This window comes from Lacerta agilis, chromosome 6, assembly GCF_009819535.1.
Source record: "Lacerta agilis isolate rLacAgi1 chromosome 6, rLacAgi1.pri, whole genome shotgun sequence".
In the NCBI taxonomy this organism is placed as follows: domain Eukaryota; kingdom Metazoa; phylum Chordata; class Lepidosauria; order Squamata; family Lacertidae; genus Lacerta; species Lacerta agilis.
In genome coordinates this window covers 62,369,143-62,394,073 of record NC_046317.1, presented here as the reverse complement: position 1 = coordinate 62,394,073, position 24,931 = coordinate 62,369,143, and the positions used below count along the sequence as shown (strand labels likewise).

General features: G+C 44.0%; 2 protein-coding genes across 7 annotated transcripts in view; both read left to right on the top strand.

The window, feature by feature from the left end:
* Nucleotides 1-2,878: 2,878 nt before the first annotated feature.
* Nucleotides 2,879-11,657, top strand: SIKE1 (suppressor of IKBKE 1). Its single transcript, XM_033153034.1, has 6 exons — nucleotides 2,879-3,050; nucleotides 3,632-3,800; nucleotides 3,914-4,019; nucleotides 5,498-5,640; nucleotides 6,862-6,975; nucleotides 11,090-11,657. The coding sequence occupies exons 2-6, from the start codon at nucleotides 3,642-3,644 to the stop codon at nucleotides 11,207-11,209; spliced, it is 642 nt and encodes a 213-aa protein (XP_033008925.1). The 5' UTR covers nucleotides 2,879-3,050; nucleotides 3,632-3,641; the 3' UTR covers nucleotides 11,210-11,657.
* A 7,096-nt stretch (nucleotides 11,658-18,753) lies between these two features.
* The window catches only part of CSDE1 (cold shock domain containing E1), a 28,371-nt gene continuing 22,193 nt past the window's right edge, over nucleotides 18,754-24,931 (top strand). For 3 of the 6 annotated variants that reach the window (XM_033153030.1, XM_033153028.1, XM_033153027.1), the window contains exons 1-3: nucleotides 18,754-18,878; nucleotides 23,074-23,465; nucleotides 24,097-24,256. In XM_033153030.1, coding sequence (XP_033008921.1) covers nucleotides 24,131-24,256 — 126 coding nt within the window. In that variant the 5' untranslated portion in view covers nucleotides 18,754-18,878; nucleotides 23,074-23,465; nucleotides 24,097-24,130. The remainder of the gene's footprint in view (nucleotides 18,879-23,073; nucleotides 23,466-24,096; nucleotides 24,257-24,931) is intronic. The other 3 variants (XM_033153032.1, XM_033153033.1, XM_033153029.1) reach the window with 1 other exon arrangement.

The window sequence follows — 24,931 nt, the reverse complement described above, 5'->3', positions numbered from 1 at the left end:
TCTTCAAAGTAACAAAATCTGCAGTGAATTCCTTTAATGGTCAGGGGTGGGAAGCTCTTAAAATTGTTTTCTGAGAAACATCTGATTGTTTAGAAAATACATTTTTTGACCCTGGAAAGTCATTCAGAAAACACAAAATATTTGTACACAATCTCTTAACAGTGGACAGATTTCAGGGCCCTCTTCTTGCCATATCAGTCCTTAGATGCAACTGCAAATGACAACACTGCACAGTGGGATTTTGTTTATAAAAGCCTTTGTTTACAGAGATCATTAATTTGCCAAATTCTAGTTTCTTGGCATGATAGTGATTTAAATGCAACATTCCTCATATCATTTTGCTCTCTACTTCCATGAGTAGGCCACACTAATATAAATACCGGGGAGGGGGGGGCACACACAAACATCCACGTTAGAGAAGGAACATAAGCAATACTGCCAACGTTTGCTAGAGCAGTCTCATCACCACCACTGCTCCAGACGTTACAGAAATTAGCATGGGGCTTAAGTTGAATTCTGTATATACTTGTCAGGCCACTGAATTCAATAGGACTTATTTCTGAGTAGACATGGCTAGGATTGCATTGTTGAACAGTTTTTAATTTAACTATTTGCACCATATCCAGTGGCGTAGGAAGGGTGGGGCGTAGGGGGCGCTCTGCCCTGGGTTCCAGGGGAGGGGGTGACACTTGGCGGCCCCTCCCACCACTCCCTGTCGCCCGGCACCCTGTCTGTGCTGCTCCACGGATGGCCAGGGCAGCCCCACAAGCCGCGGCTTGCTCGGCGGTTCGCTCAGTCACCGCAGGAGCAGCAGCGCCGGGCAGGATGCACTGCACATGCCCGGAAATTCCAGGCATGCACAGTGCTTCCGAGTCGGCACCGCTGCTTCTGTGGCAACCGAGCGAACTGCTGAGCGAGCGGCGGCTTGTGGAGCTGCCCCGTCCGTAAAGCAGCACATCCCCTTGGCAACATGACCACTGCCTAAAAAAGCTAATTTGCTCTGTCCTTGTATTTTGGGACTGAATTCTGGGTGGTTGTTTTTAAAGAAAACATTAGGGCTAGGAAGATATACCAGCAGGAGAAGTTAAAAGCAAGGATTCCATTTGTCAATCCAATTGATTTTTATTTTATTTATTTATTTATTTATTGTAAATACAGGTTTGCTAGAATCAGACTTTGGGAAATTCGGTACTACTGTCTCCTCAAACCAAGTATTAATTATTTAAAGATTTTTTTACAATGCACTTTTAAAAATGATCTTGGAACAACTTTCAGATAATAAGTAATATAGTTACTGTTCTCAGGTTTGCCAAGTTAAAAGACAAGATCAAAATGCAAAAAAACATATTAGGATAACACCTTCAGGCAACCAAAATAATGTGCAAGCTTTCAAGTTCTTTTATCAGGCTAGGTTAGGGTGGGGAATCTCTTCAGCCAGACAGCTGTAGTCTCCTGGCCATTCTGCAGAGAGCCATGTGCCAGTGGTAAGCAGCCCTAGCAGCAAAAGTGGGCAGAACATCACCCTCCCTCTTGTCCATCCAGACAAGCAAGAGAAATTCCAATCAAGCAAAAAATACTTGAAAGTTTGAAGCAGGGCCTGTAAGAGATATAGTCTGGGGAGAATTCCAAGGGCCAGATAGTGCACCCCATGCATGATGTTCCCCAATCCTGGATGGTAAAGAGTAATGGGGGAGGCAGTTGGCTGACACGCTATGAAATCAGCATTGGGGCACGCAAGGATAAGGAAATGAGGGTGGAGGAAAACAGAAAGCTTGGGCACTAGCTACAATTCTTATAAGGACTTGCTGGAATGAAAACGGAGCAGGTAGCCTAATGCAATGACTGTCACTAGATGGCAGTTAAGGTAAAGGTAAAGGGACCCCTGACCATTAGGTACAATCGCGGACGACTGGGGTCTTGTGGCCAGCATGACTAAGCTGCTTCTGACGAACCAGAGCAGCGCATGGAAATGACGTTTACCTTCCCGCCGGAGCAGTACCTATTTATCTACTTGCACTTTGATGTGCTATCGAACTGCTAGGTAGGCAGGAGCAGGGACCGAGCAACGGGAGCTCACCCCTTAGCGGGGATTCGAACCGCCAACCTTCTGATCGGCAAGCCCTAGGCTCTGTGGTTTAACCCACAAAAAAGCTACCCTCTCAGCAGAGTTGATGGGACTAGTCCTGCTTCTTTTCTCTACTTCTGCTCCGCAGTTTGAAGGACTCCAACCAGCAGAATTTAAAGCAACATTTCATGCTGCAGATTTGACACAGAGGCAGAAAAGGGATTGTAAACGGACAGCTAGAAGGAAGGAAGGCAGATGGAAAAGGTGGCTGGGTAATGGCTTGCTAAAACAAATGGAATTGTAAAGCGCTGCATTTTGAACTGATTTTAAAGAGCAGCACAAGCCTACACGTGCCTACTCAAAAGTAATCCACTGACTCCAATGTGGTCTCCCCTATCCCCTCGATGAGCAGAGGATTCTAGCTTACAGAGCAATCCCTATGCATGTCTACTCAGAACCAAGTCCTACATGGCAAGTAGGTACAGGACTGCGGCCGTGAATAACGAAATCAAACCCACGGACGTGGTCGCGTGCGACCGATGCCTGCACCAGAACTTGACACGGAGCTCTGAAGCTACGTTTACACGAGGCTGCGCCTGACAACTGATCTTGAGCGTTTGGCTCCTGCTGGCGGAACCGCCGGGGCCCTTACGAGGCTGCAGGCCACAGAGATGCAGCAGGCGCAGCCTTCCCCGGTCGCTGCTCCGCCAAAGGAACAGGAAGGCTCCACCTGTTGGATTTCCGCAACCCAAAAGGGAGCCTCGGCGAAGCGCCCGCCGCCTGCAACCGGAAACCGGAAGTTTCTTCGGAGAGCTATGAATTTCCCTTGACTCGGAGAGGAAGGAAACTTCATACCGGAAGCGGCGGCGGCGGCCGGAGCGCGGAACCTGTGACCTCTGCGCCCCCTAGTGTGCCTCGGAGCCGGGACCCTCTTCGCTGACGGCCGGAGGGAGGGAAGCCGGAGCGGGAGACGCGGCCGGAGGGGGTAAGTAGGTGAGCGCGGAACGGGGGTCGCCTCCTGGGAAGGGCGAAGGGCTGCTTCGGGCCGGGGTCGCAATGCTATGTTGCCTCTTTTCTCCCATTCACTCCATGTCGGACTGGGAAGGTGCTGCCTCCCTGGGAGGCCAGTAAAACCGGACCTTGCTTGCCTGCCCTTCCTAGGGCACAGAGAATGGGGCTGGGGGCATCCGTGTCGTGTGGCCAGTTCTGTATCCTAGCCTCCTCTAGCGCTTTCGTATGAAGACATCCCCCCCCCAAAAAAAATATGCCACCATAATATTTATTTATTACATTTATATACCACTTTTATGTGGTGTACATGGTTCTCCTCTTCTCCACTTCTTCACCTCATCCTCTCCACAACTCTGTGAAGTAGGTTAGGCTAAGCGATGGGGACTGGCCCAAGGTCATCCAGTGAGCTTCATGGCTGAGTGGGGATTTGAACCCTGCTCTCCCAGGTCCTGGTCCAACACTCTTAACCGTTACACCACATATTTCAAAGCCTCATATACTCTGAGCCTGGCCTTGATAGCTTTTGAATCTTAACCTGATCCGTTCTCCTTTCAGTTCTCTGACAATGGCCTGTACTATAGAGAAGATCCTGACCGATGCTAGGACCCTGCTGGAAAGACTGAAAGACCACGACAACGCAGCTGAGTCTCTCATTGACCAGTCCACCATGTTGCACAAGCGGGTTGTGTCCATGAAGGAGGCTGGCACACCTCTTTCGCACAAGGTGAGTACGGACACAACAGTGTCAGCATGAAAATGTGGGTCGGGGTGAGTGGAATGTTGTATGGATATTATTAGACTGCTCTGGGTTCACATGGACCATCTTTCCTTTACAAGTATCAAGAGGACGGAGCTGAGCTGAAGGACATGTCTAAATACAAACCTCATATTCTGCTATCTCAGGAGAACACTCAGATCAGAGACTTGCAGCAGGAAAACAGAGGTGAGCATTGTGTTAGTGAGGTAACTATGAGCCCTCAAGTGACTTGTTTGGCTGCAAGGGTTAACCAGAACATAATGCAAGCCTGCACCACTGATGGGTGTCTTGAACTGAAGGATGTAAAGAGCACCCATGTCTGTGTGGTCTAGTCACAGGTCTAAACAGGATTAGTCCTTGGATATGGTAGCTCATTTCACAAGCACCCTAATCCTAAACATACATACTTTAAGTTCCATTGACTTGTGTGGGACTAATGTCTTAATAACTGTGACTACTGATCTAATTTCTTCGTACAAAGTGGTGTGCGGCACCTGATGAGTATAGGGACAAATAGCTATGTTGCACAGGCTAGAGTAGATAAGGCAGACACAGTGTCTACACACTGCTTAAGATTGCTCTTAATATTTCTAGCGTGGTTTCCCTGTTGTATTCAACAAGGTTGTACATACTACTAAGGTGAAGCACAGGAGGAAGAGAGGAAAGAAATCCCCTTGCTGTAGCACAAAAATGTAGCTGAATACCGCCCAAATAGTATTCTCAGTACTGGTTCCTTATGCAATTGCATTCTTGGTGAAAGTTGTCTTTAAAGCTTGATAATAAAATTCTACTATTTCTGTGGTGTGCACACATTTTACCTACAGTCCTTTTTCTAAAACTGGCACCCGTTTCCATTCTTTAACCTGATCACTTTCCCCACTGCCTCCAAAATACAGTCTGAACCTGTATAGCATGGCAGTATGGATGTTTATAATCTATTACTGTACCTTAAACTTATGAATTGATGAGTTTTTCTTCTAAAAATTTAGAAAACTTCAGGGTGCTGGTGCCAGTAAAAGTTCCAATATATTCTAATTTATGGTTTCTGCAAATTGTAACTAATCTAAAAATTTAAGTTGTACATGTTTGGGCTGAATTAACAACTAAATTATTTGAAATGCAGTTTACAGCCTTTGTGTACTGGCCATTAATGTATGTCAGATGGATCGGCTCTTGAGAGCATGATAGCAACAGTAGGATTTCCCAAGACTGCCATTCTGAACCAGGGGCGGAGCAAGGGGCGGGGGGGCCGCCCGGGGTACCGCCCTGGGGGGTGACACTCGTGGCGGTGCCCTGCCCCAGCAATCGGCGCCGCCGGCGCACGGCAATATTTAAGGCTGCAGCACGTGAACAGCAGCACAGCCCCTGTGCTGCTGTTCGTGCGCTGCAGCCTTAAAACTTGCTGTGCCGCCGCACGGTCAGAAGGGGTGCTGCTGCTGGCCGCTCACGCCCGCCATCTTGGGTGGACATAATTATTATTATAAGAGTGAGAAATCGTGTTCATAAGGCACCAGTGGGCTAAGAAAATGTAAGGATTTGAAAATTATTGTATGTATAGAGGATGGAGAGGTAGGATGCACAGGGAAGTTGTACAGCCTTAATGTGACCTTAAAATGTGGAGTTTCTTACTAGTATTTGCATGGAATTTGTGTTATATTTCTCAGAACTGTGGGTTTCTTTGGAAGAACACCAGGATGCTTTGGAACTTATTATGAGCAAATATAGGAAACACATGTTACAGCTGATGATGAAAAGAAAAGATGTGGATGCTCAGCCAATTTTGAAAGTGCATCAAGCTCAGTCTGCAGTAAGGAATTATTCTATTATCTTCTTTCTGGAATAAAAAGAATAAGTTTCCAATAGGAATAAAGATGAGTGGCTTAGGTGTTGTGCTCTGTTCCAATGGTGTTTTTTTCTTGCCTCTTTTACATTTTCCTCAAGAGCTTGTTCTCTGAAACATCTTCCTTCCAATAGTGCTCACAGCTCACATGTCCCTTCTCTTTGTAAAATAAAGTGTTGCAACTCAGCCACAAGGTACCTTCTTTAGAATTCTTATAAAGAAAATTACCTGGTATCTCATATGTGTGTGCGCGTGTGTGTGTGTGTGTGCGTGCATGTGTGTGTGTGTGTGCGCGCGCACACAGTTCTTTGTGACTTCAGTATTGTAAAATGTCTTGGTAAAGGTAAAGGGACCCCTGACCATTAGGTCCAGTCGCGAACGACTCTGGGGTTGTGGCGCTCATCTCGCTTTATTGGCCAAGGGAGCCAGTGTACAGCTTCCGGGTCATGTGGCCAGCATGACTAAGCCGCTTCTGGCGAACCAGAGCAGCACACGGAAACGCTGTTTACCTTCCCGCTGGAGTGGTACCTATTTATCTGCTTGCAATTTGATGTGCTTTTGAACTGCTAGGTTGGCAAGAGCAGGGAACGAGCAATGGGAGCTCACCCCGTCGTGAGGATTCGAACTGCCAGCCTTCTGATCAGCAAGCCCTAGGCTCTGTGTTTAGACCACAGCGCCACCCGCATCCCCCACAGTGCCACCCACGTCATGAGATACCTTTAATTCGTTTTTGTACTGCTTGCAAAAATACAAACCAGTTATAAGATCCAAGAGATTCTCATCACCACCACTACCTTAAAGCAGCCAGTATGTTGTAATTAGTTCTGTCAGATTGCAACCTGAAGATCTGACCTTCCCTCTTAAACCTCCTGGGATAGTAGGAGAACATGCAGTTCCAGTAGCTCCTGCCACATTCTGTAACAATCCCTCTCCTCTGTTTGTGACAGCAAATAAGACTTTGGTTTTACCACACAGCCAGTTAAGGGAACCAACATGGGAATATGACAGAAGGCACAGTAGAGCAAAGTTCAGGCAGAAGCTCAGAGGTACAGTATAACAGCACTAGGTCCGGTGAGGGAAGGGTGAAGATCTTTGGTTCCGTGATCTTTGACTTTTCTTTGGAAATATCTGATATAACTTGTTTTTCTTTTTATTAGTTTATAATTTTGCTTTGATATCTGCTTACAGGAAATTGAGAGTCAAATCGACAGGATCTGTGAGATGGGAGACGTAATAAGAAAAGCTGTTCATGTGGACAATGACCAGTATTATAAAACACAAGAAAAGCTAGCACAGTTAGAGGTAAGATGCTGAACAACTGTAGTTGGGGATAGAAAACGGGGAGGCTTGTGCCTTACATTGTCAAAGGGTTCTTTCAGCCTCTAAGCCTAGAGCTGATTGCTGCTTTGTTAAAAGCTAATGCCTGCCTTGAAGTCCTGCTGTAGTCTTGGTACAGCTGATGAGATAGAAAAGCTGGCAGCTGAGCATCATGAAAGTAGAATCTGCACCTGCAGAATGCTGCTCCATATCAAAGCCCTTGAAACTGCAAGTTAAGAAGCCGCAACTCTTGGAGTCAGGCTTGAATACTAAAAATTCTGTTGCTTCACTCTGATATGAGACACATGAATTTACTGGAGGGAAAAGGATAACGCTGCATAGTATGAAAATACAATTTCAAGTTAGCAATTAAGCAGGTTAATTTGGGGATACAGCATTCAATAGAACCTTACTACTAGGTACAGCAAGGAGTACCATGCAACCACTGAAGCTTTCTCACATGGTCAAGAAACAGCAGTTGAGGTGGATAATGAGAATCTTAGCTTATCCCTCCCCTTTGAAAGTCAGTTACAGAGGGAACATGTGAGAGTAGAATGGCACTGAATGTGGACACTGAAAAGGAAATAAAATGAAACTTATGGTTCATTTTATTTTCCTTTCAATTCCCTCCTTAAGGAACTGCCATGACTCCAAGCTCCTCAGGCAAGTGCCAGTAGTGGTAATGTTTCAGCACCTCTAAAAATTATTAGTATTTTATGCACTTCTTTTTACATGAGTCCGAAGGTAGTTTACATACATACAATAAAAACAGCTAAACTAGTTTTAAAAGCTGAACAAAAACAACTAAAGATAGGTTTAAAAATAATGCAAAATAAACATCTAAAACAGAAACCTTTTCATCCAGCTGGAAAAGCTTGTTAAAAAAAAAACTATCCTCAGTTTCTAGAAAGTACGAATAATTTGTTGTTGTTTAGTCGTTTAGTCGTCTCCGACTCTTCGTGACCCCCATGGACCAGAGCACACCAGGCACTCCTGTCTTCCACTGCCTCCTGCAGTTTGGTCAGACTCATGTTGGTAACTTTGAGAACACTGTCCAACCATCTCATCCTCTGTCGTCCCCTTCTCCTTGTACCCTCCATCTTTCCCAACATCAGGGTCTTTTCCAGGGAGTCCTCTCTTCTCATGAGGTGGCCAAAGTATTGGAGCCTCAGCTTCAGGATCTGTCCTACCAGTCAGCACTCAGGCCTGATTTCCTTAAGAATGGATAGGTTTGATCTTCTTGCAGTCCATGGGACTCTCAAGAGTCTCCTCCAGCACCATAATTCAAAAGCATCAATTCTTCGGCGATCAGCCTTCTTTATGGTCCAGCTCTCACTTCCATACATTACTACTGGGAAAACCATAGCTTTAACTATACCGACCTTTGTCGGCAAGGTGATGCCTCTGCTTTTTAAGATGCTGTCTAGGTTTGTCATTGCTTTTCTCCCAAGAAGCAGGCATCTTCTAATTTCGTGACTGCTGTCACCATCTGCAGTGATCATGGAACCCAAGAAAGTAAAATCTCTCACTGCCTCCATTTCTTCCCCTTCTATTTGCCAGGAGGTGATGGGACCAGTGGCCATGATCTTAGTTTTTTTGATGTTGAGCTTCAGACCATATTTTGCGCTCTCCTCTTTCACCCTCATTAAAAGGTTCTTTAATTCCTCCTCACTTTCTGCCATCAAGGTTGTGTCATCAGCATATCTGAGGTTGTTGATATTTCTTCCGGCAATCTTAATTCCGGCTTGGGATTCATCCAGACCAGCCCTTCGCATGATGAATTCTGCATATAAGTTAAATAAGCAGGGAGACAATATACAGCCTTGCCGTACTCATTCTATCTTTTTATCATTCTATCATTTTTGAGATTGACTATGAGGGCCACTCCATTTCTTTTACAGGATTCCTGCCCACAGTAGTAGATATGATAGTCATCCGAACTGAATTCGCCCATTGCCGTCCATTTTAGTTCACTGATGCCCAGGATGTCAATGTTTATTCTTGCCATCTCATTTTTGACCACATCCAGCTTACCAAGGTTCATGGTTCTTACATTCCAGGTTCCTATGCAATATTTTTCTTTACAGCATTGGACTTTCCTTTCGCTTCCAGGCATATCCGCAACTGAGCGACCTTTCGGCTTTGGCCCAGCCGCTTCATCAGCTCTGAATCTACTTGTACTTGTCCTCCGTTCTTCCTCAGTAGCATGTTGGATGCCTTCCGACCTGAGGGGCTCATCTTCCAGCGTCATAACTTTTATATGCCTGTTGTCTTTGTCCATGGAGTTTTCTTGGCAGGGATACTGGAGTGGCTTGCCAGTTCCTCCAGGTGGATCACTTTTGGTCAAAACTCTCCACTATGACCTGTCCATAGCCTCCCTGAGTTATTCAAGCCCCTTCGCCACGACAAGGCAGTGATCCATGAAGGGGGTATAAATAATGGGTGCCTGTTATAGGCCAATAGGGATGTTATTCCACAAAACAGGATTCAAACTCAGTTTATGAACCCTCATCCAGCCCATCACTGCACCCAGACTGTGGTCTGGGGCCTACGCAACCACTCCCAATTCAAATGTTACAGAGAAATGGAGCTTGGTATCACCACAGTCCTGATGACACCTCAATACAGTTTATTGTGGGAGGAGCGTGGTTGGATGGTACCTTTCCATTGGCAAGGAGGAGTGTTGCCAGATGGCCCTAGGGTCACCTAGTCAGATGGAGAGCTGCCACCAGTGGTTCTGCCTAGATAGCCAACAGAAAGTTCTGAAACAGGATGTTTTTGCTTGGAGTATCTGTGGCTTTTGATGTGCTGGACCAAAGCCCCATGAATCCCCCAAAGGGTCTAAATTCAACTCCTCCATTCCAGGGCTTCAGATGATCCATAGTGGGTTCACAGCTCCCCTCCACCCCACAGCACGCCAGGTCATTGGGATTTCTCTGCATTTATGTGTAGGAAACTTGAACAAAGCAAGAGGGTTATTAGCCTCCATTAAAAAAAAAAAGACCAAACCAGGATCAATCACTGTAGCCACTCCAAATGGTTGCTAGAATTTTTTTTCTAGGTGCCTTTAAGGGAATCTTAAATATGAAGGTACAGCATTGTTGTGAAATTTTATCTGTGTCAGTTCACCAATATGAGGATAACAATACTGGATAACTTTTGTATTGGCATCATTTTAGTGTATTTTTAAAAACTTCATTCTCCAGACAAGTTGGCCTTGGTTTGAAGAAGCATGCTGCTGCTAAATTAGTACAACAATTGAAGTCCTGGATTTCTCTATGAGCAGTTGTCCCTGTTTGTCACTCTTAATGAGAGATAATCATGACATCCAAACCAGGAAACCAATCTCCAAACAAAGGATCTGTCAGTCATAGTATAGTCTGGCCATATGCATCCTTTTGCTATGGGAAAACAGCTTCCACAGGAGATAGGGATTAGAGCCCTGCTCTTTAGGAAAACATTCAGGATTGGACAGAATGTGTGTGTTCCCCTCTCCTGGTAAACTGGACCAATCAATATCTTAAGTGGCAAGCTTATAAAAAGCCACTGAGAGAGTCTTATGTTAACAGTTTGCTTTGGTCTAAACACTAAAGCATTGAACAATTTAGACAGAACCAGGAATAATAAGGTGGCTACTTGGCACCCATGGGGTGATCTTGACTCTCTTGAAAAATTCTTGCAGACCATTTAAAGGACATTCAAGGTTGGTGGTCAATAAATAACTAGGCCAGGAAGCTGTGTGTATGCTTGCTAGGTTCTTGTCATGGCAACAGAGAAGAAATACATATAAGCCCCAGGCTGTGTCCAGAATAGAAGTTTGAGCAGTTCTTAAAATGGATGTTAGATCACTAAGCTGGCAATTATCAGTCAACTTGGCCAACATAGGTTTAGTACAACACAACTTGTGAAAGTGCTGATAGAAATGGATATGTAAATCATTAACATTTTCTCTTGCTTTTTTGTCTAATAAATGAGACCAATATTTATTTGTTTATTTACATTTGCCAAGGGCCTGGATTTAGTACTATCTTATATTAGCACTTATATAACTGTCACTGCTTTGCTCATATGTTTGAAACAGTTTTTATTGGTTTTCTAGCTTGAAAATAAAGAGTTGAGAAAACTCTTAACAATCAGCAGAGAATCTATTGAGGTGAGGCAAGAAGGAATGCCAGATGATGCTTCTCAATCCACAAAACAGCTGCCTTTGAATAGTTGATCTCTGAAGCTGGTAAACTGCACTGCAGGAAGGAGTGTGCTTATTTTACAAGCTGTTCTTTAATTCCCTCATGTCTCCATTTGGGTATCATTCCAGCCTTTTGCTATATTATAGAGACTGTGCTTTGTGCATAGCTGCTGAAATGACTCCCTCTGCAGGCTAAGGTTTGCCCTGCTTAATCCTACAGAGGAGTACTCGTGCAGCTGTAGTCCTAAGCAAATGCTTTCTCAGGGTTATCCTTGCTTTCTGAAATCTCAGTTGGATAGGACAATTTGATCACTTTTGGCTTTTCCAGTGTAAGTACATTTCTTTAAAAGTCAGACTTTTATAGGAAATGCAGCAAAATAGTCCGAACAGACTTATTTTCTTAGAAGTTTATTTACTTTCAAGCAAATAATGCCCAAGATAAATTGTCATGAAAAATTTATGCCACGCATAGGCAAACTCTGGCCCTCCAGATGTTTGGGACCACAATTCCAATCATCCCTCACCACTGGTCCTGTTAGCTAGGGATTATGGAAATTGTAGTCCCAAACATCTGGAGGGCCGTAGTTTGCCTAGGCCTGATTTAGGCACTCCCGTTCTTAATTTGATTTAATTATTACTCTAAACAGTATTTTGGTTCCATTTAACTACTGTTTACCAAAATTACTTGTCTTTAATACATCAACAAATATAGAAAGTAATGCACAGTTACCTGTAAATGTATTTTCTAAAACCCTACATGTGTGAGTGCAGTGGCTGCACACAGAGAGATCCCATAATGTATAACAGAATCTTACATTTAGCACCCTGTCTAGCATGCCATACCATTATGGAGGTCCTTGAATGCCTCGTGTATTTCCATCCATTCCTCTTTTCCCTCTCCCTCCCCAACTCAGTCAAGGAATCTGAGCTCATGTTCCTTCACTGAGCAGAGGTGGCATGTACAGACCTCAAATTCCTTGTAATTGCTTGTCTTTGCATGCATGTTGAGGGTCGGGGGGGCAAGATATCTGTTAAATCCCTTGGAGACTCCTCTGTGTGCAGGCATTGCTCTTGCATGGGGAAGAAATCATGCCCCATCTATACATGTTTACATAGTACTGAAATGATCTAGAATGATGACTCTTCCAAAAGCAGCATCCTTTGGAACTTCATGCTAAGTATTTCAAAATTTACTCTTTGCGAGGTATTGATAGTAAAATGCTGCTGTTTCTAGATTTCCCCCCCTTGAGACTTCAGATGGGTGCTGCATGGAATCTTGTTTGTGTACTTTATTGAACACCTTGTCTCCATGCTGAGTACTTAAGGAAAGCATTCACCAAACAGACTTGAAGACAAATAAATTACAAAGTGATTGTATAGGAACCTAGCCAAGTCCTGTCTTCATTTATAGTGCTCTGCAGTTTATTGTGTGTTCTTCTTAGCTGCTCGCTTGCAGACTCTCACATGCTTATACCTGATAGATTCCATGACTGTCTCAACATTGTGCTTGTGATTGTAGAGCTAGAACTGGAGATATGTCTAGCCTGTGTGGTCACATCTGTATAAATGTATTTGTCTCCATAGCATGCTTTCATCTTGTACAGCATATTGCCTATTGCTAAAGTATTGTAAACCATAATGAATGGGAAAGGAGATATTTCAATGTTTCTGCTTTCTGCAGGTAAGTTTCAGAGTAGGATCAATCGCTCTTGTTGCTCAGTGTTGACTTGAGCTTGCGGCACATGTCCTTTCTCCATGTTTATCATCTTTCCTCATCAGTGTGGTGGAGAGGAGATTCTTCAAATTCATCTTTTGGTGTTTTTAAATCCTTACCAGTCAGTTTTACTTTGAAGACTGAGCTGATAAAAGAGCTGCTGCTTTTGTGCATTATGCAAACATAACCTAACCAGCAGGACAGATTCACCTGTATATCATCACTTTGCAGTGTTATGCCTTAAATATATGCCATCAGTGCCACCTTCAGAATCAAACAGGCTCTCGTTATGAGCGGCAACATGTGCTCAGTCCGTGCATAGATTCTGGATTATTTTGTAAATAACCTTGAGGGATGTTACAATGTACATAAGTGAGTTACAGAGCTATTGTGCTATTGTTTGCCATCTTATCTGCCTGCTCTGATCAGTGAATTCAATCTTGTCTTTACCTCTCAGGTATTAAATATGTATATATGTTCATTTTCCTGAAATAAATGTTTTGAGGCAATATTATATGTTGTGGCACTTTTTGTACCGTGGATAATTTATGGACTTACTTTACCATTGGCCAGTACCATTGTTTACTGATTAACCACTTGGACCACTGCAAGTTACGTTCTGTATTTATCTGCAAATCAGGCTGAGTAAAGGGAACTGAAATTGGCATATGCTGACTATAAATAGGTGTCTAGTGCAACCATGTTTATTAAACCTTTAAGAATTTCATAAATATACACATTCTCCTTCATTCATGAGAATGACAAAAGCGGGCCTGTTTTCAAACCTAATTAGTACCGGTAATTAGCTTTTCTTTAAAATATAGTCTGGGACACACAATATGAAATATAGTAAGTAGAAAGTACAATTCAAGCTGTTACCACTGCAACAGTACAGTCCTATACATGTCTACTCCATTAGGCCTCCTCTCCCTCAACTACCACCAGGCAGCAGCCATTCTACCAGGCTGCCACAGTGGGAGAGGTAGGAAGCAGGGCTCATTCCATCAACCAGCCAAAAGACCAGCTCCATCAGGTGCCTCCTGCCCCTGAGCTGTTTCTAGGCCAGCTGGTCATTGTGAAAACTAATCTTTAAAAATTGGCACCCGAGTTGCTTTTTTGTCTTTTCTCCCTTGCCCCTTGTGCTTTGAGATTGTAAGCCTGCAGGCAAGGACTGTCTTGTTTTCATTGATTATATGTAAGCCACTCTGTGAACATTTTTAGCTGAAGAGGGGGGTACAAATGCTCTAAATAAATTAATTGTTTTTATTTAATTTGGGTCTTTGAGTAAGTGTAGCATCCAAAGGCTAAAGCAAGGTTGGGAAACCATTTTTAGCCGAATGGCATCATATGCTTTTGGCCAACATTTTGGGGCTTGTGTGCAAGTGAACGGGTCTGGAAGCAAAAGTGGATTGATGAATGGAGGTAAATGTTACAAAGGGTCACAGTCAGCTAGTTTCTAAATGCACACGTACTTATCTGGACAGAGGACAGAGGTGTAAGAACGCATTCCAGCCGGGCAGAAACCAATGCAGAGTGAAGCAGGGCCAGGGAAGGGTGTGTCTTGGGGAGAGTTTCGAGGCCCAGATAAAGGAGCTTGGCCTGAAGTTCTTCCCTGGGCTAAAACAACATAAACAAAAGTGTAAATGTCAGTCAGTATTAGCAACAGGAGATGAAAATGCCTTCACTTGCCAGTAGGTAAGGTAAAGGTAAGCAGTAGACTCTGTGTAGAGAGACTGCCAGTCAATCCTCCCTAGTCCACCAAAGAGAGATCCATGACATGGAATTCATCATGCGAAAGGCTGGACTGGATGAATCCCAAACCGGAATTAAGATTGCCGGAAGAAATATCAACAACCTCAGATATGCTGATGAGACAACCTTGATGGCAGAAAGTGAGGAGGAATTAAAGAACTTTTTAATGAGGATGAAACAGGAGAGCGCAAAATATGGTCTGAAGCTCAACATCAAAAAAACTAAGATCATGGCCACTGGTCCCATCACCTCCTGGCAAATAGAAGGGGAAGAAATGGAGGCAGTGAGAGATTTTACTTTCTTGGGTTCCATGATCACTGCAGATAGTGACAGCAGTCACAAAATTAGAATACGCCTGCTTCTTGGGAGAAAAGCAATGACAAACCTAGACAGCATCTTAAAAAGCAGAGACATCACCTTGCCGACAAAGGTCCGTTTAGTTAAAGCTATGGTTTTCCCAGTAGTAATGTATGGAAGTGAGAGCTGGACCATAAAGAAGGCTGATCGCCGAAGAATTGATGCTTTTGAATTATGGTGCTGGAGGAGACTCTTGAGAGTCCCATGGACTGCAAGAAGATCAAACCTATCCATTCTTAAGGAAATCAGGCCTGAGTGCTCACTGGAAGGACAGATCCTGAAGCTGAGGCTCCAATATTTTGGCCACCTCATGAGAAGAGAAGACTCCCTGGAAAAGACCCTGGTGCTGGGAAAGATGGAGGGTACAAGGAGAAGGGGACAAGATGGTTGGACAGTGTTCTCGAAGCTACCAACATGAGTCTGACCAAACTGCAGGAGGCAGTGGAAGACAGGAGTGCCTGGCGTGCTCTGGTCCATGGGGTCACGAAGAGTTGGACACAACTAAACGACTAAACAACAATAATGAATTGAATGGAGATCTATCTATCTATCTAGCCATCTAGAGAAAGAGAGCAATTTGGTTAGGCATTTAATTCTAACTTGGAAACACAACCATTTTGACAATATTTGGATTCCTCTAGCAGCTTTCTGCTATCCTGCTAGCGCTGACTGAAATTACAAGGGAGAGAGAACCTGACAAAGTAGAATGTTCAGTATTTTTCAAACAGAAACAAGTTTCTTTCAGGTGGCCACTGAGTAAAATTATCCTTGCCTCTTACATGTACAAATGTGCTTCCTTTGTTTATCAGCCTTTTCCTATAAGTCATGTTTGGAAATAATTTGTGGCTTCCTACCTCCCACAAATCAAGAATCAAGTTTGTCTACATTTTTCATAAGTGTGCCTATAGCTGAAAATTGCTTTGCAGTTAACAGCCACTGCAAGAAAAAAATAACACCTTTGTTTTAGAAAATAGACATTCAGTTACTAGCCCAAGATTGCACCTAATTTTACAGTGATGCTCATAATGATTTGGACCTAAAAGTAGAGTGAGGTTGCTTTGGCTCACAGAAGGGGGCCTTGTTTGCACTCTTCATTGCAGCAACACAATACACCCTTAAAAATTCTCTCCTGAAGGTTGGAGAATGATCCAGTGGCTTTGGAGGGTGGGGCATTATGAGACTGCATTTGCAGAGGGGGGGAATCTGCAACCCTCTCATGAGCATGCAGAAATACCTTCTGTGTGTGCATGTTGGGACTGGAGTCCAAGCCTCTGATCGGTTCACTGAGTCAATAAGGACAGGGCATCCCAACCTGCTTCAAGGTAATTAACTGACACAATAAGGGTTATGTTAACAGCCACTGTTGCTAGATATGGCATGCCAATATCCTGCATAGCTGTCACAAAACGTAATTCATGTGTGCTCCTAAATCCAGTTAAGGAAGTTGCATACCATATTTTGCTGATACATAGTAATTACTATTATGGAGTTGCAATTATAATCCAATGCAACAGGCTAAACTAGTCTGACTAGCCTTGGTTTATTTACCCTACTTCCAAGCAAAGTGGTGTACCATGCAATGTTGCTGTTGTGTGGAAGATGATAGATAGATAGATAGATAGATAGATAGATAGATATTTATAGATGATAGATAGGGGTGTGTGTGTGTGTGTGTGTGTGAGAGAGAGAGAGAGAGAGAGAGAGAGAGAGAGACTACTCTGTGACACCTTGCACAGAGGACCCAATTTGTTTGTGTTTTACAGAAAAAGGAACTGGGGGCTTCAAACTGCAATTCCAGTTTGGGGATCAACTGTAGCTCAGATAGAGCATCTGCTTTGCATGCAGAAGGTCTCTGGTTCAATCTCCAGGTGGGGCTGAGAGAGGTCCCTGCCTGAAACCCAGGAGAGCTGATGCCAGTCAAGATAGACAGCACTGAACTAGATGGGCCAATGGTCTGACTCAGTATAAGGCAGTTTCCCATGTTGCAGGTAGTTCTACAGATACTCTTATTGTAAATGGAGGCAGCCATTCAGTAAGCCAGGACTAAAAAGGCGGAGCCAATAGGCAGCTCCTAAAGTGCAAGGATGTTTCCAGCATGAACCTTAGGATATTTGTGGTGGTAAACAAAGGGGGGTTTAAAATGTGTTAGAGGAGGAAATAATAGCCCTGTGAAACATTATAAATCTTTTGTTCCCTGTCCTCTTGTCTCCATTCATATTTCTTAAAGCCACCTATTCATGTGCCTTTTGCTTCCTCTGCATAAAGCATTGTTAATTCTCCCTCTGCCATTCCCCTTTTCTAGCCCCCCAGTATTTTTGCCGGGGCCTTAGGGCCTGCCCAAGCAGCTATTCCTCTGTGTTAATGTGACTCTCTGCTTACATAGGTTATTACACAAGCTGCTTTGACTCTTCACATTAGTCTGCAGCTGAAATAGCTTAGTTTAGACTGCTCAACCTGCCCTATGCTTCTTACTTCCAGGAAAAATAAGGGTAACGGAGGGATGAGAGGTGTGGAAAAGAAGCACGCTGTGCCAAACTAGGAAAGCTGACAATAGTTATGGTTGCCAATGCAAGGTAATTTCCAGTGCCTTGGGCTACAAATCCCTACACATCTTACATGAGGGAAAGGAAGTAGATGCAGGTCTGGCTGAGGGAAACCACAAGATAGTTAACAGGTGAAGCTTATTCCTGCATGGAGATGGGTATAGCTTCCCCTGCTGAATCTCGTGTTTGTTGTACAGCTGCTTGGAAGTACAAGAGGCATGCAAGAAAATAAAAAGTAGTAGTCCTAGACTGCAGCCTGGAAACTGCCTGCATTGTAAAGGTAAAGGTACCCCCATTAGGTCCAGTCGTGGACGACTCGGGTTGCAGCGCTCATCTCGCTCTATAGGCTGAGGGAGTCGGCGTTTGTCCGCAGACAGCTTCCGCATCATGTAGCCAGCATGACTAAGCCACTTATGGCGAACCAGAGCAGCGCACAGAAACGCCGTTTACCTTCCCACATGAGCAGTACCTATTTACTTACATTTGATGTGCTTTTGAACTGCTAGGTTGGCAGGAGCAGGGACCGAACAACAGGAGCTCACCCCGTCGCAGGGATTCGAACCGCCGACCTTCTGATCAGCAAGTCCTAGGCTCTGTGGTTTAGACCACAGCACCACCCACATCCTCTGTGACTCTGCGGCCGCCTGTATTGTAGGCATGTGAAATTATGCAGTGGGGTGGGGTGGGGAAGGTGGTGCTAGCAGCGAACCATATGCCTATAGACATGGGCATCCTGGCACTAATGGCCATAGGCATCTGGTTGGCCAATATTGCAACAGGATGCTGGGCTAGAGGGGCTGCTGGCCTGATCCAATCGGCTGTTGCGTGACTTGGGAGTCCAGTCCAGCAACATTTGGAGGGTCACAGGTTCTCCGTCCCTGCTGTAAAACAACTGACAGTTCACATCCTTCTGCGGAGGGTTTGGAATGTTATTGTGTCATTGTGCTGGTTTGATTAGGTGCCTTCCGTTTGCAGGGCTCATGGTTTTCATGACCTTTGTTACACGTACACCCATCTTTTCACATTTTGCAATAAAGATGCAATTCGTGCATCTCAATATCGCACAGCTTCCCTTTAAGCAGCAGCTCCCCTGAAAAGGCGGCCAATGAGTAAACACAGAGCACAGGCGCGCATGCGCTTTTGCGCGGCTACTTATCCCGAAGCCTCCCTTTGAGCCTGCGCTCCCGCTTCCACCCCCCCCCGCCCGGCCTTGCTGCGCACGCGCGGAACCGCCCTCCTCTCTGCCCGCGAGTCTCGCGAGAAGCCGGGATTTATTCCTACGTGCTGTGCCGTGCTGCTCATGGCGGCGCTGGAGCGGGGGCGCTGAGCTGTTGGGGTAAGTGGGGTTGTCCCTGCCGGGAGGCCGGCAACCTCCTCTGCCCGCCCGGCGCGACCTTGACGGTGGCGGGCAGGGAGAGCCGAGGGGGCTTGGAATGTCGCCTGTCACTCTGTCCCAGGGACCAACGGTCTAGTGCTGGGGGAACCCCTCCCCCACCCGCCGTGTGCCCTGCTCGTTTGACAGACGGGCGCAAAGAGGCGCGGGGGGGGGGGGACGGGAAGGGAAGGGAAGGAGAAGCGAGAGAAAGGGAACCTTGCTGGGCCGAGCGGGCTCCCTCGCTGTCTTCTCTCCCCAGCCCCCGTTTTGTCTCCAGGCAGGGGCCTAAAGAGAGGGAGGGAAAGGGAGCGGACTGGTGGGCCCGAACCCCGACATCACTACGGCTCCCAATGTGCACCGCGCGACTGGCCTTTCCTCGCAGGGGCCGCTGGGGCTTGGAGTTCAGGGGCGCGGTGCTCTGGGCGGCCCCGGCGATGGAAAGCACTCCAACTCCCGGCGCGGCGCCTGTAAGCAGCGCGGCCACTGGGCCTTCTGGGGGGTGGAGTCCTGGCACCTCGTCTTCGGCAGAGCGGAGTGGGCGACGGGAACTAACTCTCCCAGCATGCAGCGTGCGGGTGCGGGGAGGGGAAGAGGAGGTCAATCTTCCTTTGTGTGAGGGGGAGCGGTCGCCATTTTCCTTCTCTCCCTCGCTCTACCCCCACCGCGCCCCAGCCTCGAGAGAGGGGCAGATAGTGGACACGCCCCAGGCGCCTGAGGGGAAGAACGTGCTCGTCGGTGTAACCGGCGGGAGGAGCGCCCAGGGCTGGATTCCGGCCTTGGGTCTCCCCCAGTCGCAGCAGGGCTGGGGCTTTTGGTTTCCGCATCTTTTCCATTTCGGATGCGGACCCCCGCCCCGCAAGCGTTAGATCGCCCCTCAGTAGTAGGAGCCACCATCTTGCTGCCTCAGTACCATGTGTTGTGGCTTTCTTTAATGTGATGCTGCGGCACAGGGTGGAATGGCCACCCGTAGCTCCTTTCGCTCATGTGGTCAGTGGCAACGAAGCTGAGAAAACAGACGATTGTCTGACACCACTCGGCGGTCGTCAGAAATCCGTTTTGAGTACTAACCCTACAACTAGGCACTTCAATTCATTTGCTGCAATATAAGGCAGTTAAGCCACTGTAATCGCACATTCACATCTCAGAGCAATATTTTGAGGCTTTCTTCAGTTATTATTACATACTGCCTAACCAACATATTCACACTTTGGGTTATAAGCAGTAAATAGGGGTGCAATCTGATCTGTAAGCCCCCTTTAAGAATAAAGCCTTCTTAATTCTATTGATGCCTTTGATTTGCTGGTGACTTTGTCTCCAAACGATGAGTATTTGCTGATTTACTCAGTGGGAAAGGGGTATATAACAATACTGAATTCTTAAAAGTGATATTGAATTGCCGTGAAGTCCTATGTGTGTGCATATATATACACACACTCTTGGGTGTAAACCCACTAAATTTGGTGGTCCTTTATCCTAAGTATATATGCATGGTTACAGCTTAAACCCATACATTTCTGTTCAATAGGATTTGCACTCCAAAATCGTTTAGGATTGCATTCAGCCTCCTGTATAATCCTTTAATTACTGCTATCTCTTAAATGCATGTGGATTCTTCTGATCTTGATTACCAATACTATATTTAGCTGATACCAAACAATGTTTTCAAAGACAAAACTCTTTGGTAGATGTCTCTGGAAACATGTAGCAATGCCTTGTTAGTGTTGCAATCTAAATATGGCTGCCACAGTTTACATCAGCTGTGTAGACAATGTACAGAAAACTTGACTCCTGTCAACAAAGTACAAAAAAACAAAGATCACTTAAGTTATAAGGGGGAATACAATTGAACTTGTTTTTTGCTGTGCTTAACTTGAGTTAATCCTTTGTGGATTCATGTGTTATCCCAGAGTCTGCTGCATTGGAGGCTTGGCAGCTGCACTGGGTGTTTGCCATTGGGAGGAGTATTTATAGCAGCTGAGCTGAAAAGTAAAGAATTTAAAGCACAGACATACACACTACTGATTTCACTGAACTACAGTCCAATGCTTCACAACATGGGAGGAACAACATATTTTGCCACCAAGTACAGGGAATAGTTAGGTTTAAACTGATTTAGAAGCAAGCCCCTCTGAGCTTGGGGGTTCTGTAAAATATGCATAGGAATATAAGACTACATTCAGTGGAATGGGCACTCTTATCTTAAGCATGCTTATGTTGAAGTAATAACTTAATGTTTTAGTCGAATTTAATTTCAAGGATGTGCTTAGTAGTACAGCCTAACAGCATTCTTAGTAGTACAGCCTAACAGCATTCGAGCTAAGCTAACCTGGTTCTGTTCTTACAAAAATGTTCAATTGTTTTCTTATCCTGCATGCTGACCTTCCTACTTTGATTGGCTAGGAGAGATTTGGGGTGGTCCTTTTTTGCCTTACTAAGTTTCTTGGTCTGTTTTTAACTATGCTAACTGTACATCAACAACAATATATGGAAACACTTACTATTCAAGAGATGTTGTCTTTCCTCCATAATACATTGTCTTTCCCCAAACCTTTGTGGGTTAGGAAAGACTACAGAAGTATAAAAACAAAGATGTGGGTTTTTTGTTTTTTAAAAAACTATTTACTCTTGTTCTCTAGCAGCTCTTCCTGCTCATTCCCCTCTCAAGATCACAATCCTTATTCATTCTCCTTCCCTTTATGTTAGCTGGCTCAGCTGTTGCACAGCATCATTCTGCATTCCATGTCCAGTGAAGTTTGGATGCTGGAAAAAATTATCACTAGCGTCAGATTTATCTATCCGCTACTGTATCCTGACACTGTCATATAGAAAAAGAAATATGTAGCCCCTTCATTAATTAAATAATACATTACATAGATGCTGTTGATGATTTATTAATTATTAGTGTAGTATAAAAGACAAAGTAATAAAAGCTAGTTAAAAACCCTAGTTAAAATACACCAAAACATATGTCTAGAGACAATTAATGAAACAAACACTAATAGATGTGCTGCTGGATAAGTGTTTCATGGTTATTGTATTTGTTTAAAAACCAATTAAAAATTGTGTGTTGTTGTTTTAAACTCATTAAAACCAGCAGTAAAATACAGTTTGCCATGGCAGTGGCCCAGTGGTCAGTATTGTCTGCACCTTAGTTTTCAAAGTCCTGTTTGAATAGGAAGGTCCTGCCTGCCAGAGGAAGAGAAAGCCAATCTAACTTCTCTTGGGTGGGCATTCCATAATATGGGAGCAGGCACAGAAACGGCTCTCTTGTGTCTCCACCAAACGTGTCTCTGATGTTAGTGGGACTGAGAGAAGGTGTTCACCTGAGGTTCTTAGCACCCAGGCAGAGGGGTGTGTGTGTGTGTGTGTGTGTGTGGAATGTACTGTTTCTTCCTAGTGCATTGGGTTTGGAAACAGATTCAAATACACAACTTAAAATGTAACTTTTGCATTTGTCTTGTGCTTTAACTGGAAGGCTCAGGATGAAAAACAACTGAAAACAAAAATATACTTGCATGTTTCAACTCTTAAATCTTTTAGCAGTGTTTTTTGGTATTGGCTCAGATAAACTGCAGGGATTGGCTTGGACAAGCAGCTTACAACAATTTTTGTGGTATCTGTAGTTATGCTTGTTGTTCATATTATATAATAGCTTTGAATATTACAAATTGTTGTACTGTTACGTTAGAGCCTGATAATATCAACATTTTTAGATTACCATACTGCTTTCCTAGAAAGCAAGTAAAAGTTCGTTTTGGAAAGAAATAGACATTTCACATATGCTTTTGCATATCTGTGGTGATTCGTGTTTGTCTCTGATCTCTGTTCCTGAAGCAACAGGAATTTATATTCCAGTTGTGAAAATGTTCATGACTCAAATACATGCTTATAAAACATATTTATATGTTAAGAAGGCCTGATCAGCATATAAACATTAGAATTTACTAGTAATTTCTGAGATTCTAACCAGATGTTATGTTCAGTGCAATTTAGGATTTTATCTTAATAAAAAGGTAGAAGCTTTTTTCAAGCATTAGTAAAACCTTGGAGTTGTGAGAAAGATCTGCTCAGAAGGATGGGATCACAACTATTAAGTGTCCAAAATGTCTAAAAGTTGTGGCATAATAGACTTCTTATTTGTTTGTTTTCTCTCCAGTATGAAGTGTAACAGAACAGAATTTACCACCTGAAACTGCTGCTTCAAGTTCAGATCAGGAAAGGAACACATCACATCGTAACAACAAAACAAGACCAAAGAAGAGTAAAATTTACACTGAAGACACAACACTTGATCTGAAACAAGAAGTTTGTGCCTACTCAACAGCTTCAAAAGAGCACGTCCCAACGCTGCTAGTAGTCTTTGTTTTCTTCAGTGCTGTGCTGAAACTGCCCAGTGCAGCACCAGTTATTCCTTATTAGCTTGATAGATCACTTGTCTCTTGCTATCTCTTTTTTTTAACAATAGCAATCTTCAAACTTTGAAACGTGTGCTGAAACGAAGAATTCGCGAATACTACTGAAAGTGCAATATTAGAATATCACTGCGAGGTTGGTGCATGTACTTGTTAAAACAGTAATAGATACTGGAATTAAAACTATTGTTTGACATGAGTTTAAATAATGTTTTTTAAAATCCTGACTGCCTTCATTTGGTCAGAATGTCAAAAGCAGAGCTAACATCTGGCTGTGGTGCTTATGTTTTTAAATGATTCAAGTTCATCAGTATTGCCATTTGGTTATATTTGCTGAGCTAACTGTGGAATGCAATCTTATCATTGTAGCTATTTCATTAAGCTTTCTGCTACTATTTTCCAGTTTCTCCCTTTTGAAATCAGTTTACTCTAATGCTATGAGTCTGGATCTCAAACTTTCTCCATATCCTTCTCCCAATTACTAGTATCGGTCAGTGAGTCTCCATTTCATAAGCTGGTAGGTTTAAATGTTAATTGTCTGCTATAAGGACAGCTGAATTAATAGTAACCATGAGTTCAGTTAGCATCAAGCTTCTGCTCTCCATTTCAGAACCCCTCTTGAGGTAAAATAAAGCTATTAACTAGCACATCAATCCCTTCTTGTCTTAATATGTTAGGAGGCTGCCAGAATGGCAGCTTTTTATGACACTGGATAAGTGGCAGATATACATTGACAAGGTTGTCTTGTTTGATTTTGTTATATGCAGCATTATAAAATTAAGTTGAAACAGGCGTAAAAATATGGCAAGCACCTGGAAAGAATTTGTTGAATTTTCCATGCCGTCTTCTCCCCCTACTGCATACGTTAGTGCCAACCTGGGCAATGCATCTCCAGTCGGACTGAATTTATCACCTTATGGCCAATCAGTAAGTTCTTTTGCCATACTAGCAATATTCTTAAGGGTAAAGCCAAGCTAGCTCAGATGGTGTGATGCAACAACCTCCTTTGAGCAAAAAAAAAGAAAAAAAAAAGAATGTGGCCAGTTTGCAGATTACTAGCAGAAACGTCTGCTCATTTTGGAACCTCTTATTAAACAAAGCATCTTATAACCCTGCTAAAGTGCAGTGAGCAGGCTAAAACACTCTTAATTTGACAGTTTCAGTTTGAAAATCATTTCACACTCACCCCTCATTCCCAACCATTCTTTTCATTGGTCATTGTACCAGGCCTAGATCCTGTTTCAGGGCAATTGGTTACCTCTCCAGCTGTTTAAAATCAAAACTACCCTAATACTTACATAATTTTGGATTTCTTTTGTTATTTCCTTGGAAAACTCTAAAACAGAGAGATCCAACTCTTCCTTCAAATGGCCAAAGGCAGCCGATTCAAATTTTGAGTCTTTTTGAAAACAAGCAGAGTATACATCTGCCAAATTTTATTGTCTTTGACAATTCCACATCTAGCTGGAATATGGTTGATAGCTAGTTAGTTGAAACATGTCCATCCTCGGCCTTTACTAGCATGGAAATTGTTCAGGGGTTCTCCCCAAAAGCCTGTAAGATTGGCAGCGAACTACTAAGTTTAAAAGTTTATGTCCTTGA

What these genes read in the sequence shown, in the direction of transcription:
- SIKE1 (XM_033153034.1), top strand. Translation starts at nt 3,642, where the DNA reads ATGGCCTGTACTATAGAGAAGATCCTGACCGATGCTAGGACCCTGCTG. An exon ending in CTTGCAGCAGGAAAACAGAG is followed by an intron (nt 4,020 to 5,497) that starts GTGAGCATTGTG and finishes TATATTTCTCAG; the next exon opens with AACTGTGGGTTTCTTTGGAA. An exon ending in AAAAGCTAGCACAGTTAGAG is followed by an intron (nt 6,976 to 11,089) that starts GTAAGATGCTGA and finishes TTGGTTTTCTAG; the next exon opens with CTTGAAAATAAAGAGTTGAG.